The 22,413-nt window shown below is 44.5% G+C and overlaps 1 protein-coding gene across 2 annotated transcripts in view; it reads left to right on the top strand.

Annotated features, from left to right (window-relative positions):
- The window catches only part of KIAA0586 (KIAA0586 ortholog), a 637,696-nt gene that overhangs the window by 574,101 nt on the left and 41,182 nt on the right, over nucleotides 1-22,413 (top strand). For both annotated transcript variants that reach the window (XM_086937986.1, XM_086937987.1), the window contains exon 30: nucleotides 17,479-17,544. In XM_086937986.1, coding sequence (XP_086794112.1) covers nucleotides 17,479-17,544 — 66 coding nt within the window. The remainder of the gene's footprint in view (nucleotides 1-17,478; nucleotides 17,545-22,413) is intronic.

Consider the following 22,413-nt stretch of genomic DNA (forward strand, 5'->3'; position numbering starts at 1 on the left):
AAACAAACATTCTCCATTCAAACATACTCCACCCTACTCTTCACCCTCCCCTCTTTTGGAGGCACATATATCAAGTGTCCTTGCTTTAGGCGACCCCACCGCACCTAGTTCTATCTTTTTCTGTTGTTGCGGTCCAAGGCTTTGAATCTATGTGGAAAATTGAACGCTACATGAAATCTTGACAAGTAGTGTAATATTGGAGCCCATAGTCTTTCATATGTTAACTTCGCCTTGGCAAGGAATGCCTGTATCTGATGATACCAACACAATTTATTAGAAGCACTAATGTTTTTTTTAGCTCCGCACTGCTAGGGTCTTGCGCCGATAAACTTGCAGTTTAACAATCCCTTATTATTATTCAGTTAATCTGAACTTATGACATCTCTACCAAGGGCAATATACAAAATAGTTCTATGTTGTTCCTCTCTCAAAAAGAATAAGGAAAAAAAGTGGAAGATCTCCCGGACCCGGTGTAGGGGGGTAGATCAAAGGACACCCAGACCTAGCAGGACACGAGCAGAGCCGTGTGACTGGCTCCACTGGGCACTGTTGAAGCCTGGGGACCCCAAAGAGTGGGTAGATCCAGGCAGGTTGAAGATAACGTAGCGTAAACTTGTTACCTGTTTTAACACTTATTATACATTGTAGATAGCACATATTTTTTCATGGTCCTGAAGAATCGCAGGGTTAATAAACCAAACAGCGAGAAACATGTTGACCAACACACTTTAACAGGAGCACATAGACCCACAGAGTGGTACATGATAGCGCCCTGTTACACTTCTTTTAACTAGGACAGGAGACCCCAGAATAAAGGTTGTTCATTCAAGGTACTCCCAGCCCTATTTTAATTCACCACATAGCATCTACACTTCTTGGCCCCTCACCCGCACTCATCTTACGGCAGTTGGATAGAAGGTCTCTGACAAAGAGCCCCTTCTTAGGGAGCCCGTTGGGGATTGTACCGCCGCCCTAACGAGGAGCAGCCCAGATGATGAAGCATGACACCTGAAAAGATGTGTGAGGGCATTATGGTCCAACAAAAGGATCCCCACGTCGAGGATCCCCTCATTAGGGTACAGTGAGGACCGATCTTTTGGCTTCTCCATACCGCTACTTTTTTCCTTCCTCCTTTTGAGTGAGGAACAACATAGAACTCTTTTGTATATTGTTCTTGTCGAGGCACCTCCTATGTTGGACCTCCCCACTTCTCCTAAAGTGGGAAATAGCCTCTAGTCCCTCCCTTTTGTTCTTGGATCTCTACCAAGGGCACAACTTACCCCCGAACCAGTTCTGTAGCATATACTACACATCCTTAATTGTAGTTATTACCTCTTTCCAAAAATTGGGGATCACATAGCATTCCCACCGTACATTCATATTAAGAGCCATTTGTATCCCCACAATGTCATCATGCACTTTGATCACCAAACATGTTCCAGTGTCTTTGAGGAGTGAGGTGCCATTGCGACAGAACCTTGCAATGTTTTCCCTGGTGTGTTTTATGGTTGGTCCTCCCACACACAGCAGTGAACATCCCTGAATCTAGGGCCAAAGCACTTGATAATGTGCCACCACACCCTTGTCTCGTGTTCCACTGTGTTCTACGTTTGCCAGATCTTGACTTCAATCTTCATTGATTAAATAACTTCATTTTCTTGTCTCCTTACAGCAATTTATGACTCTTCACAATCGTTATTTAGTTGAACAGCTTTTGTCCTGCCCCAATGCATTTCGGGATAACCCTTGTTTTGGGTTAGATTTTCCCAAATAATAAACACAGTAATTTAAAAATGGAAAATCAACATAAACTGTAAAAATGGGTTCCATTTCAACCACTCAGTTTATGGTTTGTCCATGTGAATGCATGGACTTCGTTCATATCTTACAATTCAAAATATTCATCTCTGGGTCCCGGATTTGAAGGCATGTTCTTCCTCATTTTGAGAGGGACGGATAGTCTTTCTTTCGTGGCTGCGGACAATGAGTGATTGCACAAGTTTGTGTTCCGCTCCCAGTTATTTATTCTTTTTTAAATATTTTGTTTAATATCCTTGCGTATTGAATACCGCAAAAACATAACAGGATCAAAAACATCATCTTGTTTTGCATGAGTTGTAATCAATATGGACGGCATACTTTCAACACCAATGTACTCCATTTTCTGCTCCCAGTTATTGTTTCTGGTTTAGTGTGTGCTCTTTCTACTTCCATGGGACATTGCCCTTCATTTCAAACTTAAAATGTTTACCAGTTTGTTGACGTTACAGGTAGCCTGGTATGTTCGCACTCCTTAAATGTGTATAATCCTTCACTCCTTCCTGCAGACACATGGCCTATGAATATTGCCATAATAGTTCATTGTGGTTATTGTAATGCGTTGCGTCACAGGCCTTACTTTCCTTCACCAAATAGTGTCGTACTTTTAGACCACCATTTTGGTTGAGAGATATCAAATTGCAAAAGATTTGTTTTTATTAAAGGACTATCCATTCTGTCATTAAATCTTTTGAGCCAAGCACTGTTTTTTAATCCAATCAATTTCTCATTGAAAAATCATTACACTGTTAGTGTCTCTGTCGTTCCTGACCATTTGTGGCTGTAGGCACGCAAGATGGCTTACAATATGGTTGTATTTATATATTTGGTTGAGTCACATGTAAAGAAGTTAGACTTTGCTGCCTTTGATAATGGTATTGGAGTGCCCTCAATTTAGACGCTGATGTATTCCACAATTCCTTTTGACCAGTGTACTTTTTTTCAGGAATTCCATTTTCCTGCGTATCATTCAGATCCTTAATGTCACAGCTCTGTTGCTAGGCAAAGTGCAGGCCTTTATTTGGATATTTCTCTAAAATTTCTGGTCAACGTGTAAGATTTGCCAATGTTTGAGGGAAATGTTCTTGATACTGGCACTTTGAGTGTTTTGAAATGAAAATCACACTGTTTTTGGTGGATCACTTTTCAAATTGTAAGAGATCATTTCTGTTTCTTTTGGCAAAAGTGTCTTTGACTTGTTTGAACAATGTTTCAGGATATCCCCGTTCTCTCATTTTTTTCACACTGCTACTTGTGTTTTGTGCCAAGGTAGCCAGGAGTTTTAGTTACTATTAGATGTAACTTCAGTGGTTTCGTCAGCGGTCCAATGTTTTGACAATTTGCTCATGGGCAAATTCAAAATCATACATATTTTTGAAGATGAAGAATGGAAGCAATAATTAAAGATGCTTCAAAGGTTTATCAAAGACATCATATGGGCAGGCACCAAACTGATACTTAAACATAAAAGAAAGAATTGCAAAAGAAACATGAGGGAATTGTCTTGGCATCCAACTTCCAATTAGAAAGCCTACCTTTTTTGAATGTCAAAGTACCTCATGAAAGCAAGTTATCTTCATCAGGGGGTAACCAAATCGTCTGACAGAAATAATCTTCTACATTAAGGCAGTTATCACCAGAACTCTCTCAAATCAATAGTTTTCGAAGTTCTCAACCAATGGGTAGTTATAGGACAGTTTAAAAGAAGATGTCTGCAAAGCACAAGAAGTGCCTGATTTCAAGTGACTCTCCCTCACCTTTTTTGTGCTTGTCGCTCATCACGGAGGTCTGCTGCTGGAGAAAGCGTTTTTTTTGCCCTGTTTGGATTTTATGGGGATTTAGGACTTGACGTCATGGCCATTGTGCCTTTTCAATTAGAACTACCTTCTACTGAGCTCCACGCCAAAGAACCCCCTCACTGTGCAGTGTTATATACATGAGCTGCGCTTCCAGGTGCCTGCTTCCTGGCTTATACCATGCGGTTGTGGGTGAAACTCAAAAGTCAATGCTCTCCACTACATATGTGCTTGCCTCGAGCCCTCCGTGTGGCTTGCATCTACTACTTTTTTACCGCACTGTGGTAGAGTAGGTGTTCCTTGATTGAGTGTATCAGGCCTCTGGATCCCTTCTAAATTCCTGCATGGTTTCATGGTGTGTGATCAAAGTTGTTCAGTGTTTCGGATAAGGAGTTGGCATTGTTCTGTGCCATGCTCCATGTATTGGACATTCAATTATGTTAGATCTATCTTTCACTCCACAAGGTCAAGCAAAAGCTAATACTTAACATCACCTCCTGCACATCCCCAAGATCTGCTTCATGTGTGGCATATCTCAATGGATCCTCCTCATTCATACTCTAGTTCTGTCCAGATTATTCTACAGCTCACCAGTTTACTTCAGTGCCACATCAAAGGCTCTGACAACATTACAACTGGTCCAAAACAGAGGCATAAGAATCATCTTTGATCTGAAAAAACACAATCACATAACTGCCTGTCATTCCGTACTCAACTGGCAGCCCATCAAACAAGTTATATTAAACACCCTGCACAATATCTGGAAAGCAACGACCATAAAGGTTCCAAATATCTCCCAGCTGAATTAATACAGACCCGGTCTAAATGAAACCTATGCTCTATGAACATATATTTTGCTTTCCATCACTAAATGAAGAAGGAAAAGACAAGGAAGGAAACAACTCACCACTTCACTTACAGAATTTTAGAACAAACTGCCTCCCTTGTGCCGTAAACTCCCCTGACTCCACAATGAAACAGCACTCTCATGATGCCAAATTAACTCCTCATCAGTTCGTAATTGGCTCTCCTGTACAATGTCCCTCCCTGCATATGTACTTTGCAATTATTTCCCCTTTAATTGTCTTCTTCTCTCATGTGGTTTGAAACTAGCTTGTAGTAAAAGCTGCGTATAATAAATAAGTATGAGTACAACTGCACATTAACTCAATCGGCTCATCGTCACCAATAGCATAGCGTTGGGGGGGGGGGTGGAGGGGGGTCCACAAGGGCAGAGAGGGTGCAAACTTCCAAAAGAAAGTATTGTACCCGCTAACCCGTGGAACGTTATCACTTCACCAGTATTCAGTGGTATACCTGAGATGTGAGGAGACTCTTTTTTTCCCCAGTTCTGCAACATTTCAGCGGTGTTCCTAGCATATGAATGGTATTACGTCAGTCTTTCTGGCCTATCAGATGTGCGCTAGCCATTTGATTAACGAATACTCGGGCCAGATGCTCTGTAACAGGTGCCAGTCACATATGACTGACTCTGTCCCCAATGTAATTAATGACTTGTACCGAAGTGTATTGGCATGTGACTGACTCTCCCCATCCCTACGGTCTTGCAACAGTAAAAATGTAAAATGTAAATTGATACTTGTATAGCGCACTACTCACCCGCAAGGGTCTCAAGGCGCTTGTACGAATACCGCTGTGGAACCCATCCTGGCTTTCCCTGTGAGGGGTCCACTCCTGGGCACCCCCAAGGTGGAGGCCAGGCATCCTTAGCGTTGTGGGGGCCGTTGTGGAGATTAAGCAAGCTATTGCCCAGAGTTGCAGAGTGGGACTCTATGATTAGAATAGGCACCGAGGCGAGAATTATCAGGTCCGTGGAATTTTTGAGCCCAAGACCCGCCGAAGCGGGGAATTGAACCCTGGTCCTGGGCTAGACATCTGCATCAGGGTCTGCCGCTCTAACCATTGAGCCACACTTCTCCCCAGTCACATTTGACATCTGATTGACTCTGCCCCGCCTGTTGGCTTTTCCGAGGCATTGACTAGTCTGTCAGGAGTCCCCCAACTCTCCCAAAGGTCAGTTTTCCATCACTAGTTGCCCCACGAGCCCTCCTCTGATACTGAACTGCGCGCAATTTCATCAATGAACTAAATTAACAAAAGGTTTCAACAATTTGCGAAACAACATAAAGTGGGAACTTGGTTTACATTGTTGGTTTCATGATGGTAAATCTGTCTATTTTCTCTGCACACAAAATTAATGATTTATCGTTTAAAGAGATCTTGCACCACCGATCACAACGCCCTCGTATGAGAACACATTTCAGGTATAGCTTCAAGGTATATCGGTGCCATACCTTGACATTACTTAAAGGTAAAGAAGCCAATAGTAAAATCAAGAAAGGTAAGCTGGTAAACCTTCAAATGTACTGCACTTCGGTAAGGCCATACCCGCTAAATGACATGGGATGGTGCATTAGATTGTCCTTAAAAGCCCAGAATTCGGTCCAGGTGCCAGGGGAGGACTTACAAAAAGTAATTTTGCCAAGGCATCAGGGGTCCTTGCAAAAGCCTTGCACTACCTACGTCTTAGCACTGCTTTCACCGACTAGCACATACAGCCTGATTCATCAAGCCGAAATCGGCTTTAAAAGGGCCAGATTCTGAGAATCTGGCCCTTTGCGAGCGCTATTTTTGCATTTGGGATTCATCATCCCAAATGCAAAAATCGGTAATAGCGATTTCGCAATTTTGCGAGGAATTACATTTAAGGAATCTCTATTTGAGATTCCTTAAATGCAATTCATCATTCATTTAAAAATTGCGAATTCGCAATTTCGGCCCGCTATTTACCGCGAGGTCAAACCTCGTGGTAAATAGCGAAAACTTAGAAAAATGCTTGTAAAAGCATTTTTCTAAGTTGCATGTTGCACACACACATGTCCTTTGGACATGTGTGTGCGCAACACCTGTTTCAATTTGCATTTAAGGGGTGCTACAGGGTGTCCTTTGGACACCTCTGGCACCCTTAAAATCGCTATCTTATTTGCGATTAGCGAATTGCTAATCGCAAATAAGGAATACTCCCCATTCATTCCTATGGGCCTTTTGGCCCATAGGAATGAATGGGGAGTTATTCCTTATTTGCGATTAGCAATTAGCTAATCGCAAACAAGGAATAAGTAGGAATCGCAAAAAATATTGCAATTCCTACATGAATCCCGTTTTGCGAGTCTGGAATAGCGATTCCTTATGAATCGCTATTTCAGACTCTCAAAACGTCCCAATGATGAATCAGGCTGATAGTCCGGTATTAATCTCTCTGCTGCATTTTGCACTGTCTGTATACGTTTTTGTTTGGTAAGCAGGGAACCCTTCACATGGAGCCGTTTCCAGTTCCAGACCATAAAAGGTAACACAATTTTGGCATGTTGGATTTACAGGGATACGTTCTTCACATAGAGTTCTCAAACATGTTTTATTTCCGCAGCCTGCTTGTCCTGTTGTGAGCTGGCTCAGAGTGGTTGAACATGGGCGTTGTTAGAGTCATCAGAAGCCTCACTAAATCTCAAATTTTGAGAATTTATCTGTACCTCTGGTTTCGCACATGAATCCTTCAAACCTTCATACCAGATCAACTCTTTACTTGCAGCGTTTCCTAGCCTTACACCTAGACAAGCATGGAGAAATAAATATACTCTTATATATTGGCACATTCCGATTTTATGGCAAGGCATGAGGCAAGCGGTATTCATTAACTTTTAGAAACTGCTTCTAAAACTAATAATGCAGAGGTTTCTAGTTCTGCACATGTAACAGGCGTCATATGGGCTCTATAGCCTTTTTCCTGAGCTGAACGGTGTGGATAAGAACCTGCATCTCCCTTGCTAAGGAATCTCCTAGCCCTAAATCTTATGGGTGTTCTATTGACTGTTTACATGAATACTGCTCCCCCTCCTTACTTCTTACTTCTCGGATAGCTTATGCCCCAATTCTCTGGGTAAACCGTGCACTTCATGAAGGCTGCTGTTTCCGGCAGCTGACGTGCATAAACTTTGCAACTCGTGCCTTCGGAAGAGTCTTCCAGTGCCTACCTCCCCTCTTTCTTGGAGTAAGAAGAAAGCATATATCTGGGTACTTCACACAAAAAAGTGCTAAACATATCGGTGGTTGTGCTGAGAAGTAATGGTCATCACAGCCATCTGTTGAAAGCTGCTAGACATGAAGCTGCCATTGGTCCTCCTTCCAGTGACATAAGAATGAAAGAGATATAGGTTTGCTGCAAGCTGTCAATCAAATACTGAGGCTAAATGCAGTGATCTTCTGTAGGCATTCTCGAGTTCAGAGGCCTTGAACCGCTACTGCTTACTGATGTCACCCAAAATGATGACTCCTCTCTCTTTAAAAAGGGGTGGATCTGAGATTCCCACCATCTGTGGTGTAAATCTGGTATTTGTAAAGCGCAAACTACTCACCCTTACTGGTCTCAAGGCGTTGGGGGCCGTTGTGGAAATTAAGTGAGCTACTGCCCAGAACACATGGTGCTGAGCTGATCTGCCACCGGAGCCGGGGATCAAACCGTGAGCCCTGTACTCCGAAGTCAGCTGACCTGGCCGCTGCACCACACCTCTCCACAATTACCCCGCTGCCTGCAATGAGAACTTCTTAAGGCCACCTCATAGGTGCACAAAGGCCTTTGTCTAGAGGATCCTCCTTTCTGTAATGATGGACAAAAATTACTCACAAGTCCAGTTTTTTCACATTTCCAATGTATTTGAAGCTCGCTCCACCCTGTGATGGGACTGGAATTGCTTTTACCTTAAGTCTGATTATCAATTTTTAGATGGTCATGCCACATATTCGACGCCTCGTCAGGGGTAGTAAGCACCATATAAATGCAGTTACAATACATATTGTAAATATAAACCTCAGATAATAAATTGGAATTTCCTTTAACGTAATAATATTTGGAAAAGCTACTGCAATTAGTAGTTTAATTTAATGTATTCCAATTTTCACAATTACGTCTTTTTGACGCTTAGTGGCTGACAGATTCCTTGAGTAACTTGCGTCTTTCTCACGCTTAGTGACTAACAGATTCCACACTTTCAACACTGTTTTCAAGTTTCTCCCTTGAGATGCTCACCAAAGAATTCATAAACAGCCCGTTCGTGCCTGAAGTCATCGTCTTGATTTCATGCCGCACCCTGGGTCTTGTTAGGTACACAGCAACAACATTACATCCACTGGAGATCATGATAGTCTGCAACTCTTTCATACACTCCCTATCTTGGGAGAGGCCAGAAAAACATGTACTGTTATTGCATAGCAGATCACGTCTTGCAACTCACTAGTCGGACTGTATGGCTTTTCGTAATCTTATTTGCAAAATTTCATGAACTTTTTTCAAAGTTATGTATTTAGTGCACAAAGGTGTTTGTCGGTATGTGGCATGACTTTTTTTTACACGAGAATATACTTTGCATAAGGAAGATACACAAGATACTGGTAAAAGGGTGGTTCGAGCAGTTTATACGGACGGTTACGAAGATAACCAATATAAGGATAACGGCAATATGACCTCCAGGATGCCAGTGGTCTGGGCACTTTGCCAGACATGTGTCTGTCTTCACCTAGCATTAAGGCTACTGAGGAGTCCTCATCCTTTGCAACACTGATTCAAAGATACTGTAATATTTATATTATTGATGTGCTGTACTACTTTGCTCCCTCACATACCTACCCTTCCCACTTATTATGTTTAATTTCACTCTCTTGTTGGTATTCACGGCTTTGTAAAGCGCTCTGATATCTGCGAAGATCTTGTTCGCGCTATATAAAACTTTCAAAATAAATAAATAAATAAAGAACAGCTGAGATGCTTGACCTAACTTTGCCTTCTCAAGAGGTCAAAACCAATATGCTTACAGAAGTCCCTAACCCAGCACAATCCAGCCTGAAGCATCTATTCTCCTTTAATGACGCACTGACTGATATTCCAGTGGTCTCCTGGGCCAAACCAGGATCTTGCACCTCAGTCAATCGATAAGTGGCAAGGAGGCAAAGACCTGCTCTTGGCGATCAAGACTTTCTTATGCACTGCCATGCTCCAGAGAGATTGATGATGGGGATGTCTACCAGCCACCTGAACCTCAATTATTTTCCAACCACCCCACTAGACAGAAAATCCAAACAGATGGAGACATTCACAAAACAAGTGTTCTCCTCAGCCAGCCTTACCCTACGCTCCGTCAACACAACATGCCTCAGGGCATGTGTTATGGGACAGAGTGACGGACATTTTGCTAGCAGTCCTGACGGAACTACTGTCCTTGCCGAGGTTTACTGTGGATAGGCAGGATAAATACACCATTAGATCCAGGCAACGGCTAATCTGTTAATATCATTGGGCTTTTCCATCAATGTACCAAAATCACACCAGACCCTTTCACAACAGCTATGTTCATCGGAGCCATCCTGGGTACATTGATTTTCCAAGCCATTCCTCTGCCTCAACTAATCCAGAAGATTTGGCATATGATCCAGATGTTGCAACCCTTGACCTGGGTCTCAGTGAGAGTGATTCTGAGGCTTCTGGACATCCTGCATCCAGGTGGCACATATGGGCTCTGCAGTGGGATATAAAGCTACATTGGGTTCAGCAACAAGGGGACCTGTCAGAATTCATCCAGGTGTCAAAGGACACTGCAAAAGACCTGTAGTGGTGGCTCCTCAACTGCAGTTGGACTGGAGGCTGACACCTCTTCCTACTCCAAGCAAAGCTAACAGTCGTAACTAATGCATCTTTGCTGGACTTGGAAGGTCATCTAGGAGGGGTGGAGATCAGAGGGCCCTGACAGAGGCTCCCCTCCACATCAAATTGTGGGTCCAAAGAAAATAAAATTGTTAACCCCTTTCGGTATGGTTTCAGGTCGAGCTGGGTACAATTGAGCAGTGTCTGAATTTGCATCTTATTTTAGGCAAGTATAACATTGCCATGGACTGCCCATTGTACCTAGCCTTAATGGACTTGTCCACTGCCTTTGACTGTGTGAACCGTACCAAATTATAGTTGCTTATGTTGGATATGGGGGTTAAAGTCTCTCTGGTCAGTTTTTTCCATACTCTTCACGTTAACTTGGCTGCTAGAGTCCAATACGGTTCCTCAGGTGAACTGACTGGTTCTTTTGATCTCTCTTGGGGAGTACGCCAGGGTTGTATTCTGGCCCTGTTATTGTTTTTAATATTAATAATCTGATCCAGCTATTGCCTCTGATGACACTGCAGGGATGGGATGATCCATGTTCCAGCTTTACTATATGCTTGTGACGCTGTACTTATGGCCTTCACGCTGAATGCTCTTCGTAAACTTGTAGGCTCCTTTGTATCTTTCATGGGTGAACTGAATTTAGTTACCAGTTTCAGTAAGTCTCAAATTATGGCTTGTGGCCCAGGCAAGATTAACATCTTGAATTTACCTATTGGTAGTAATATGTTGACTGGGGTGAATGGTTACCTTTACCCAGGAATTTACTTTGATTCTTCAGGTAGTTTACGCAATCAGTTCGGAATGCTCGATTGAAAATGTCCAAATCTGCAGGAACCATACTAAATTTCCTACTATGCTGCCTTTACTTTTAATTTATAAAGCTCACTGTGTTGCAGTTTCTTGATATGGGGCTGGTGTTTGGGGTTACACCAATTTATCATTGATCTAGTGTGAGGAAAGCAGAGTCTGCAGATTACTCCTTTCAGTTCCTCTTTCAAGGTCACACTATGGTCTTCATATGGAGCTGTTGTTACGGATTTAGTACGTTTGCCACCTCTGATGGTTTGGGTATTAATTTGGACCTCGCAGGAAACAGGCCTAAATAGAGAGATGATTAGGGACTGCTTAGCCTGTGTAGTATGGGCTTAGATTAACGTGACTCGTTTAAGTGAAGGATTCTTTTAGTAAGATTGGCCACCCGCAAAGTTTTGTTACACCAAAGTCTCTTTCTAAGAAAGACAAACGGCTGGTCAAGCTTACCTTTGTGGAGTTTAGTCGACTATAGAGCCTAAGGGATGAATCGGTGAAGACATCTGCTAAGGATTAGGTCCGATTTAGGGGAATTAGTGCCACAGTACTGTATTTAGATCTTTCTTTAGCTCGCTTAAGGGCTGGGACAGTTTGGTGATCTTTAAGTTTCTCACTTGGGCCCCATAGGTTTAGTAGTAGCTTGCTGCTTTGCCCCTGTGACAGTGCATCATCCTAGTCCTTATTACATTTTATGGTTTTTTTTGTGTGCTTTTTTTCGGTTGCATTTTGACCTATTTTTAAAACTTTTTTTTAAGTATTTAGCTTACAGGCAGGGCAGAATTTCATTATTCTATCTGAAACTTTTAGATAAAATTGAGGTTTGCTTTAGAATTAGTTCCTTTTTGAAAGCACGTAAATCTATGGAAGGCTAACTGGCTACTAGCTTTGTGACTTAATGTTCTATGTCCGTTCTGTCAAATAATTTCCCGTACAGGTTCCTTTTTAAATTCTGCTCATAGTGGATCCTTAGACGTTTTCGATATCAGAATTGTTGCTGTTGGCGGGTTTTGCCGCTCTTTTTGTGGTGCTTCTACCTATTCCTCTGTTTTCCCCACTTTTGAACTGCAGATTATGTAGTCTGCATACTCCATTGCCTTGGGCTGATGCGAAAGACCATGGAGAAAGCAGACTACAATCTCAGTGACTCTTCTTCATAACGACAAAGTGCACCAGGAAATGCAACAAATGCTGGTGATATTAAGCCATGCCTGTTTTTTCAAGCGTATCACGCTATTTTTGACCTCTAACCCCCTACGTGACCACTCTAAATTAAAGCCAATGGACAAAGGCAACAGTAGAGGATCCGCTATACTGAAACTTTTGCTTTCTGTGAAGTTTGTAGCTGAGGAGCGATCCCACAATGCAAATCTCCAGATTATTCAGGGTGGCAGCAGTAGGGCCACAGCGTCTGACTCGTTCCCTCCTCTGGTGAGAGTGGCACAGTGCCCAGTATCGGCAGGCTACAGTCTGCGGCAAGGACTGGTGATTGTGGTCAGGTGACTGGGGGTATTCGCACCAGGGGCATCAGCAGGCACGAGCGAGTGACTGGGGGTATCTGCACCAGGGGCATCAGCAGGCACGGGGCGTGTGCTCAGCAAGTACCCAACCTCCTGCAGGACTGGCAAAACATGTAAGAGAATAACGCTCCCCTTGGGACAGGCAGCAGGAACCTAACATATGCCCCGTATTAAGCTCCAGGTGACTTACGGGACATCGACAGTTGGGCTATATCGCAAAGACTTAAAGGGAAATTCATAGAGCGGGCATTAAGACAGAAAAGGTTCTGTCAGCCTAGTAAGCTTGTTGAATGTAAGAATTTTAAGTAGAAGAAGGGCAACATATCGAAGTGATATTATGCGGATAGAAGGTTGGATCCTTTCTTACCTAAAAGTAGGGGCTTAAACATACAGCCAGTTGTGAATAGTACACAGAACCTCAAAAGCGTCTGACATCTTTGAATAGTGCATCTAACCTTTAAAGTGTTGCTGTCCTTGCCCGGGAAGCCAAAAAAAGAGAGGACAACAAGGGTTAATATGGAAGAATTTCGGGGAAGTAGTCGTAAGTCTTGCTGTTTAGTTCAGAGTTCCTTGGGTCCACTGCAGAATGTAATTGGGAAGACTCATATAGAGGACATGGGCATAATATACACGATGGTAGGCACAGGTGGTCACCATATAAATTAGAGGGATAATATGCAATGCGATCTTGTGGTGAAACCCCACATTTTGCACAAATATGATAGGAAGAGCAAATCATAGAGGGCCAATACAGATCACTCCAGCAGTTGACCCTGTGTATTCAACCAACATTTCCGTTATAGCATATGGCTCCACAATCGCTGTAAGGAGTTATCCATTGTGCTAAGGTTCTATGTATTTGCTGTGGCTATTTGGCACACTGGTGTATTGCTTGGCTGATGGTTAAAATGTTAATGATTAGATGATTTTTCCCAGCCTGCAGCAGAAAAAACTGAATAACTTGGGAGGGAAGTGTAGGTGCTTGCCTAGTGAGAGGCATAGTTTTTGTTTGATGGTCTCTGCTCCTGCCTATAGCGAAGCAGCAGGAGCACACAAGCTCTGGCTTCATTCCTGCTGGCACGACCCTATGGAGTCAGCAGGGAAGGCTAAGCACATCTGTATCCCGGCTTATAATTTCTGTCACATGAGGACAAACATGCAGGGGAGTCTTTCCTCTTACTCTCTTAATGAGCCCCAGGTACCTCTAGCCGTAGAACTGCAATACAGACTGAGCAGAGCACTTTTTGGCTTGGCACTTGATCCAGACATGGACTATTCAGCCATTCATCCATACGAATGTCCATCTATGATTACACTCACTTATGCATCTGTTAGACCTGGTATCATTGGTGTGAGTCTCCCTTCCATTTTTCACTGATTGCCTCCTCTGTTTTTTATCTGTTTTGCTGGTTAGATGCTTTGGGCACTGTGCCACTGCTATTCAGTGCCACAGTGCAAGTGCTCCCTATGTTAAATTGATGTATTGAATAGAGACTCCATGATTGGGTTATTTGATTTACTTGTCAGACCCTAGTACAGTGCACCACATGTGCCCAGGGCTTGTAAATCAAATGCTGCTGGTGGGCTTGCAGGACTGGTTGTGCCACCCATGGAAGCAGCTTGTAAAGTGTGTCTCAGGGCTGCCATTGCAGAGCATGTGTGCAGTCTAGTACTGCCATGTCAACTTGGTAGGTGCACCCACTTTGCAGTCCCTAAACCTTCTCTTTTCTTCATATCAGACACCCATAAGGTAGGCCCAAGGGCAGGGTGCATTGTAAGTATAAGGTAGGACATACCCTGATGTGTGTGGCAAGTCATAATAGTGAATTACAGCCATTTTTGTTTTTAACTATTACAAGGCTACCTGTTCCCCATAGGCCAGAATGGGCTGTTTGATTATAACATCTTATAATCCTAACTGACTCAAAGAGCTAGGTAGAAATTCGAGTTTAGTATGCCTGAACCCAGAATGATAAAATACATATTTTAGTGAAGTTGGTTTTAACATTCTGTGTTTGAAAATACCACTTTTAGAAAGTAGATCTTTTCTTGCCTAACTATCCAAGCCTGCCTCTGCTAGGTTGTGTATTCCTTGTCTGGAGTTTGAGTGACAGTGGCTGAGGGATTCCAGGAGACAGGGTTAGTCGGCACAGGGCTGAAAAGAGCTATCTGCATGTAGATGGGTGGGTGGATTTGCACCTGAGACTTGAATAGGGCTGTGCCTGCCTTCCACAATGCTGGCTCCACCTCCTGTGGTGCTTCTGATGTTCCTGGCCCACACTGTCAAAGGAAAGAAGGAATCTTGTCCACAAAGTGCTCCAGGACTGAGCAGAACTGGTTTGGATTGGGTACAGGACCCTCTGCCTTCCGAGGACAAAGGATTTTCTGATATAAATATTGGGGCCCAGACCCCAAGACTTTAGGTCACTTCTGGAACAAAAAGACAAACCTCTGCCAAGGAGAAGAACCAAGGAAGCTGTAGGAGTTGGACTGCCCACCTGCCAGTGTGCTGTGTTGCTGGGGTGGCCTACAGTGGTGTCTTCAGTGTCAAGGAGAGGAGAAGGAACTTTCAAAGAACTTTCATCATCTTGCAGAATATTACTCCAAGGGCTTGATTTGAGCTTGCCTCCTGACCAAAGTCTCAGTGATACCAGACTTCACCCCCTTCTGTTTGCCTGCATCTGGAACTTGCTGTTCTAGTGCTACAGAAGGAATCTGCAATACCAACGCTGGCGAGCGACGCCGTAATCTGCAACGTAGTCGTGAGCTTTGCTCCGACTTGCGACGCCGACCCGACGCCTGCTGCTGTGCCACATCGACTCCGAAGCCAACATCATCGCGGAGCCGATCGTCGATGTGGGTGGTCAAGAATCCATCGACATCGTACGGAACCGTGGTTCCAGTGCCATTGTGACGTCACCTCCTCTCCAACCAGGAACCAACGCCTCCCCTGCCTGCGCAAGCATCCAGGACACCGACGCATCATCTTCCCCGAAGTAAGGTACTGACGCCGCAACGCGCCAACGATGCCGCACCTCCCCAATGCCGTGAGCGGTCTTTGTTTTCACGTTTCCCAGATACTGTTCTCTGTGGGTCTGTTTTGACTCCAGGCCCGACGCCGCGCATCTCGCAGTCGGCGCCGTACTTTAGGATTTTTTTACCTTGATGTCGTAATAACTCCCGTTGGGGTTATCTGTTGCTAAAGACTGCTTTTAAGTGAATCCCCTATTTTTGAACTATTTCTACCATCTTTGAGAATTCTTATTGAGTACAGTATTGTCGTTTTGTCGTTTATGATCTTGTGATAAGTCTATGTAAAGAATACTTATTTTTATAAACCTGTGTTGTCTCCATCTGTAGTGTTTTCACTTATTACTGTATGTGTTCACAAATGCTTAACACACTGCCTCTGAGATAAGCCTGTCTGCTCGTGCGAAGCTACCATGGGGGTGAGCAGGGGTTATCCAGTAGTGTAATCCCCTTTCTCTGACTTAGAAGCAAGGGTCCCTATTTGGTCAAAGGTGTATGCCATTGCAACTAGAGACCCCCAGTTCTAACAGTATCCATCTATGAACTGACTCATCTATCCAAATATTGACTTATTTTCACATCCACGGACTCGCCTATGCTTACAGAGAGTCGCCAATTGATAAAGAAGAACTTCTGCATATAAAATATCAAGACCTCTTGGCTTTGTCAATGGTTAATTGTAATTGCTGTTTCCTTAGAAATCAAAGATGTTTGAAAGAGAAAAGGAATCTGAGTTTTGAATTTGTTAGAAAGGATGCATCGCTATTGGGGGTGGAGGTAAGTGCCACCCATTAGTTCCTGTTTTTTATACTTGCGAGGCCCTTGTTAAAAGTTTTGAGCAAATCTTGAATTATTCGGTAACTGCAGTTACCAGCTGCATCATGAAGCTCCCCTTAATTTTTTCCCCCATACACATTGTAACTGGTAAAAGGACGCAATAGTTATTTTGCGGGTAAAACCTGTAATAATCGTGGATTATCACTGTAATTCACCATTCATAAGTGAAAAACTGTAATACTGCAGTAATATTGCACCCGGTAATTTCCGTACCACCCACAATAGCTGTAATTCCAGGTGTGATATTACCAACTGGATGTCCGTTGGTACTTATACTAATGACCTCAGAAATCCTTCATAACAGCTAGTAAACATATTTTTTACTATCACACGTTTCTACGTCACATACTGAATCCAAGTAATTGAGGCTTCTTGTAATATTGTAATATTTCTGCTTCTGGTCATACTTCTGCTTTATGCAGCAAGAATAATCTATGCTGGTGCCTTGCTAGCAGTAGAGAGGTCGCATGCTAGAGCTAGTAATTTCAGTGAAAACAGTTAACCCAAAAGGGAATCATTTCGTAGGACAACAGACTTTTTATTCGACCAGTTGAAGGATTTTTTTTTTTAGAAAAAATAGACCTTTTACGTGATGGAGAAAAAATTGTAAAAAAACAGCGTTTCCGTGTACTATGAAAAGTAATGTTTCTTATCATAACGTCATTAAGGTATAATATATAGTTTCATGCACCATATACATTACTCTCTAGTTGTACAAATCCGTGCCCTTTTTTATTTGCGGTTTACTCGCGCAATCGGTCCGAAACAGAGAGCCAATTCATGAAATGGAACTGTTGATACTCCGAGAAATGTCCCTGTAGAGACCCGACTTTACCTTTCTACACTAGCCCTTTATTACACTAACTGGGTTCACGTCGAGGAATGTGTGTTGAGCTTTCCATGCTAGAGAGCAGGATATTAAAAATATGCATTTATGTTGTAGGCGCGCAGGCAGATTTGGATCGGACGCACATTGAACCCAGCGTGTACCTGACGTCATTGCTATCAGGTAGGTCTTCTTTGAGTCCAGACAAGTTATTAACGTGGGCGCCATGTTTACGGGGTGAAGAGACGGACCGCTAGGCCTTCTGTGTACGGTGGGCAGCAAAAGCTGTAATGTCAAACGCTCAAAATGTCTGTCTTCGTTCAGTGGTGTATAAAATGTTGACTTGAAGGTCTGCAGGTGCTAGATTAAAACCTAGCCTAAAAGTGCTTCGGAATATACCATCTGGAAAGCTTAATTGTTAAGCCAGGACAGTGTTTAAACTTTGAAGTCCATTTTAAACAAAATAAAGCAGCTGGAATCTGGCAAAAAAGAAATGCACGTGTTATCCATTCCTTCTTTAGACCATGGACGCCGGGGTTGTTTTCACAGGTGCATTTCGGATTACTGCTCTCTATGGGCGTTTATTTATTTCTGTTAAGTTGTACCTGTGTAAGACGAGAGCAGCACCTGAATGCGTTCTTCCCTTTGTTTTGGGACAGGTTGACAATGATTATAGGAATGTGTTAAAATATGTGTGTCCTGTTTGAAGCAAGCTACTTAGGGCGCAGTGGTGACTGCCGTGTTCTTAGCAGTCAGGGCACAAGTCCTAAAAAAAGAAGTGGGGGGACGCTGATGTCACAATAGGAAGTGACGCCATGAAAGTGGCTTGCACCATCAGACTCGTTACATCCCCTGGCTCACCCCTTAGATGCGATTGCATCAGAGAAGCCAGCACGTGAGCAGCTTCTGAATGAGCTCTGATCTCGCCCCTGAGAGGCCAAAGAATGAATGTGTGGCTCCATTTGCTCCAGTTATCGGGTTCCCAGTAAAATAAGTGGGGGGACGCCGTCCACCCGCGTGGTACCCGGACTCGAGTCCTGTCAGCAGTGTCTTGTTTTGTGAAAGCATTTTTGCTTTTGGCCTTGTAAAACATTTGTGGTAAGCGAGTTCTTTCTTTCAAAACATCTCCTCTATTTCCTAGCCAAGCAGACCCATACCCACGCTCTTATTCATTAGTACCGTAATGATGCAGTCACATATGGGGGGGGGGGGGGGGGGCGCGGAGTGGAGGGGGGATGAGGGGGAGTGTATCCCTAACTTTAAACCTAACCACTATGTCTATGGAAATAAATGCTGTAAACGTGTGGTAAATAGCGCATTTACACCAGATATCCTGGAGAACATTTGTTAGAATCCCTTTCAGAGTGCCAGGGGGCACGCAGGGGCTATTGGACCCAAACGTGGTGATTGAGGCTTTTAACTCCTGATGTTCCAAGGCCCGACCTACTATGGATCTTGAGCAACTGGGCTAAGTACCCCTTCTGCACTTGACTCTCAGTTGTAGCTGTGTACAGCAGTTGTAGGCTCCCTCTTAGGAGGGGGAGGTGAGTGAACATGATTCATAACTTAAAGTACACACAGTACTGACAATAAATCAATGTCCGCTCAAATACTTTCTTTTGTAAGAAAAATAAGTATTTTATTTCGAAGTCTACACATGCATTTATGATCAATAACACAATCCTCTTCAGGTTAGTGCACGAGTCGTCAGTAAAATCCCTGTCCCACCCTCTTTCTTACAACGTCGTTGGGTTCAATCTCCATTCAGTGGTGGCCTTATCCATGGAATGCTTACTAGTAGGTCGTACACAAGAGTTCCTCTTTGACTCCTTAGAATTTAGTCAAAAGTGTTTATGGTGCCACTGTTAGAAGCAGGTCTCCCGGGGCCCCAAAGACTGACTTCCAGTCTTAACCTCAGGTGGTGTGGAAGAGTTCAGCAGTGCAATGAGTGCCCTCTCCTCAGGGGCTCCCGAGTCCTGATCCTGTTAGGCGAAGTTGAGCTGCTTGCGGTATGCGCAGCAGCACCTAGCAGGCACAGACTCCCACCTTCAAGTAACACTGCATGCTCTTTCCAGCAATCAGAGCTGCTCCCACTCAGCAAACACGAGGATACTTTACTTCTCCCCAAACTGGGGGAATATAAGGAGAGGTTTCGATCCTCCGGCTCCTGACTGGAGCCCCAGCAAGGGTGCAATGTCTTTGGCTGCATCCTTGCATTCTTCGGGGAATCTGTCAGGTGCAGGTCAGTGTGCAGGCTTGCCCCACTGGTCACAGCAGTGATCCTTCTGTCCGGGCAATGAGACGAACTCTAGGCCTCAGTGCTACCGGCAGTCCCTCTTGGTGTACGTGGTTGCTGATATCGGCAGACCAAGTTTCACGCTTCTCGCCAAAATAAGTTCAGCGATGTCCCCCGCTGGCATATGTGGTTGGCAAGGTGGTGCAAACTTGGCGACACCCCCACGGCACTCCTTGCAAGGCCACCTGATATGCGCATCAAAAGGTAACTCCCAGCCCTTTATGATCCCCTTATCAGACCATCCCCCTCCTGAGATGTGTCCAGGTCCCTTCATTGTGATCTATCACTGAATCAAAGAGCAACTTTTGAAGTGTAAAGGGGGGAGAGTCCCTTCCTCCAGTGTATGCCCAACCAAACTCTCAGGAATAGGTACATACACACATCTGTCGGGGGGTGTGGAGAGGGGGATTCATCTACTCCAAATATCTTCACCAGGCAGGACTGGGGTTCCCAAATTGGAACAACAGGGTCCTTCATGTAATGTGCCATTGCAGACATTCTTACACTCAGTGTACATTCCTACCACACTTGCTGTCCAGTACTTCTTACCTCCAGGCATTGTACCATTACAGTCACACACATTCAACATGCACGTTGACTGACAATAAATCAATGTCCGCTCAAATACTTTCTTTTGTAAGAAAAATAAGTATTTTATTTCGAAGTCTACACATGCATTTATGATCAATAACACAATCCTCTTCAAGTTAGTGCACGAGTCGTCAGTAAAATCCCTGTCCCACCCTCTTTCTTACAACGTCGTTGGGTTCAATCTCCATTCAGTGGTGGCCTTATCCATGGAATGCTTACTAGTAGGTCGTACACAAGAGTTCCTCTTTGACTCCTTAGAATTTAGTCAAAAGTGTTTATGGTGCCACTGTTAGAAGCAGGTCTCCCGGGGCCCCAAAGACTGACTTCCAGTCTTAACCTCAGGTGGTGTGGAAGAGTTCAGCAGTGCAATGAGTGCCCTCTCCTCAGGGGCTCCCGAGTCCTGATCCTGTTAGGCGAAGTTGAGCTGCTTGCGGTATGTGCAGCAGCACCTAGCAGGCACAGACTCCCACCTTCAAGTAACACTGCATGCTCTTTCCAGCAATCAGAGCTGCTCCCACTCAGCAAACACGAGGATACTTTACTTCTCCCCAAACTGGGGGAATATAAGGAGAGGTTTCGATCCTCCGGCTCCTGACTGGAGCCCCAGCAAGGGTGCAATGTCTTTGGCTGCATCCTTGCATTCTTCGGGGAATCTGTCAGGTGCAGGTCAGTGTGCAGGCTTGCCCCACTGGTCACAGCAGTGATCCTTCTGTCCGGGCAATGAGACGAACTCTAGGCCTCAGTGCTACCGGCAGTCCCTCTTGGTGTACGTGGTTGCTGATATCGGCAGACCAAGTTTCACGCTTCTCGCCAAAATAAGTTCAGCGATGTCCCCCGCTGGCATATGTGGTTGGCAAGGTGGTGCAAACTTGGCGACACCCCCACGGCACTCCTTGCAAGGCCACCTGATATGCGCATCAAAAGGTAACTCCCTGCCCTTTATGATCCCCTTATCAGACCATCCCCCTCCTGAGATGTGTCCAGGTCCCTTCATTGTGATCTATCACTGAATCAAAGAGCAACTTTTGAAGTGTAAAGGGGGGAGAGTCCCTTCCTCCAGTGTATGCCCAACCAAACTCTCAGGAATAGGTACATACACACATCTGTCGGGGGGTGTGGAGAGGGGGATTCATCTACTCCAAATATCTTCACCAGGCAGGACTGGGGTTCCCAAATTGGAACAACAGGGTCCTTCATGTAATGTGCCATTGCAGACATTCTTACACTCAGTGTACATTCCTACCACACTTGCTGTCCAGTACTTCTTACCTCCAGGCATTGTACCATTACAGTCACACACATTCAACATGCACGTTGTCTGCACACACTCTTCAGAACTATAGCTTTTTGGTCTTGTATCAGGGTGTGCTATTTGCAAACACACTGCCAGGGTGCACATTCACCATGTGCGCAGTGAACAACACTCCACCCATCCTCTATTGTACTTCCTGCTACTACACATAGACTCAACATATGCTTTCATTGCACATGCAGTGCACATCACTATATCTCTCATGTAATGGATTCCCAACAGGAATATACACACAGTACTGCTCTATCCTTGTACTGTACCTTTTCCAGGCACACACACACCCAGCGCAGAGTCACTACTCCTGCGCTGCGCAGCACTCCACATTTACCTGATGTCGGCCAAGGGTGAGTTAAGCACACAGCGCCCTCCAGTTTTTACGGGAGCAGGAGCGACCCCGCTCAAAAAAAGGAATTTTAGGAGTCCATGCACCTCATTTTTGAGCGGCACGACTCCTCCGTAACGCCTTTGGGCCCCGCAGAGTCGGATGGGGCTCTATCGGTTTCACGCCATCGGCTTTGGCCCCTGCCCTTATGGGCTCCCATGGATCCGGACTGCCACTGGTGGTGCCACTACGACCTTCCCCGGTGCCGTTCTGAGCGCCGATTTACCCAGCACTTTTCTGAAGGGCTAGGCCTAGGGGAGGAATGGGAGGGGTGTCAGGATCCTTTATAATACCAGTACAAGCAGGACATGGACTGGTGTGAGAAACTTGGTGATGCCCGCGGACTGGACACATCTCCAGATATCTGTATTCTTTCTCCGCTTACCGCGGTTATGGAGGAGGGAGCTACATATACAGTGGTGGTGCAGAGGTAGGCTGAGGTCCTTGACCTTAGTTTGTCCTCAGTGGCAG

The sequence above is a fragment of the Lissotriton vulgaris genome, chromosome 9, assembly GCF_964263255.1.
Source record: "Lissotriton vulgaris chromosome 9, aLisVul1.2, whole genome shotgun sequence".
Lineage (NCBI taxonomy): Eukaryota > Metazoa > Chordata > Amphibia > Caudata > Salamandridae > Lissotriton > Lissotriton vulgaris.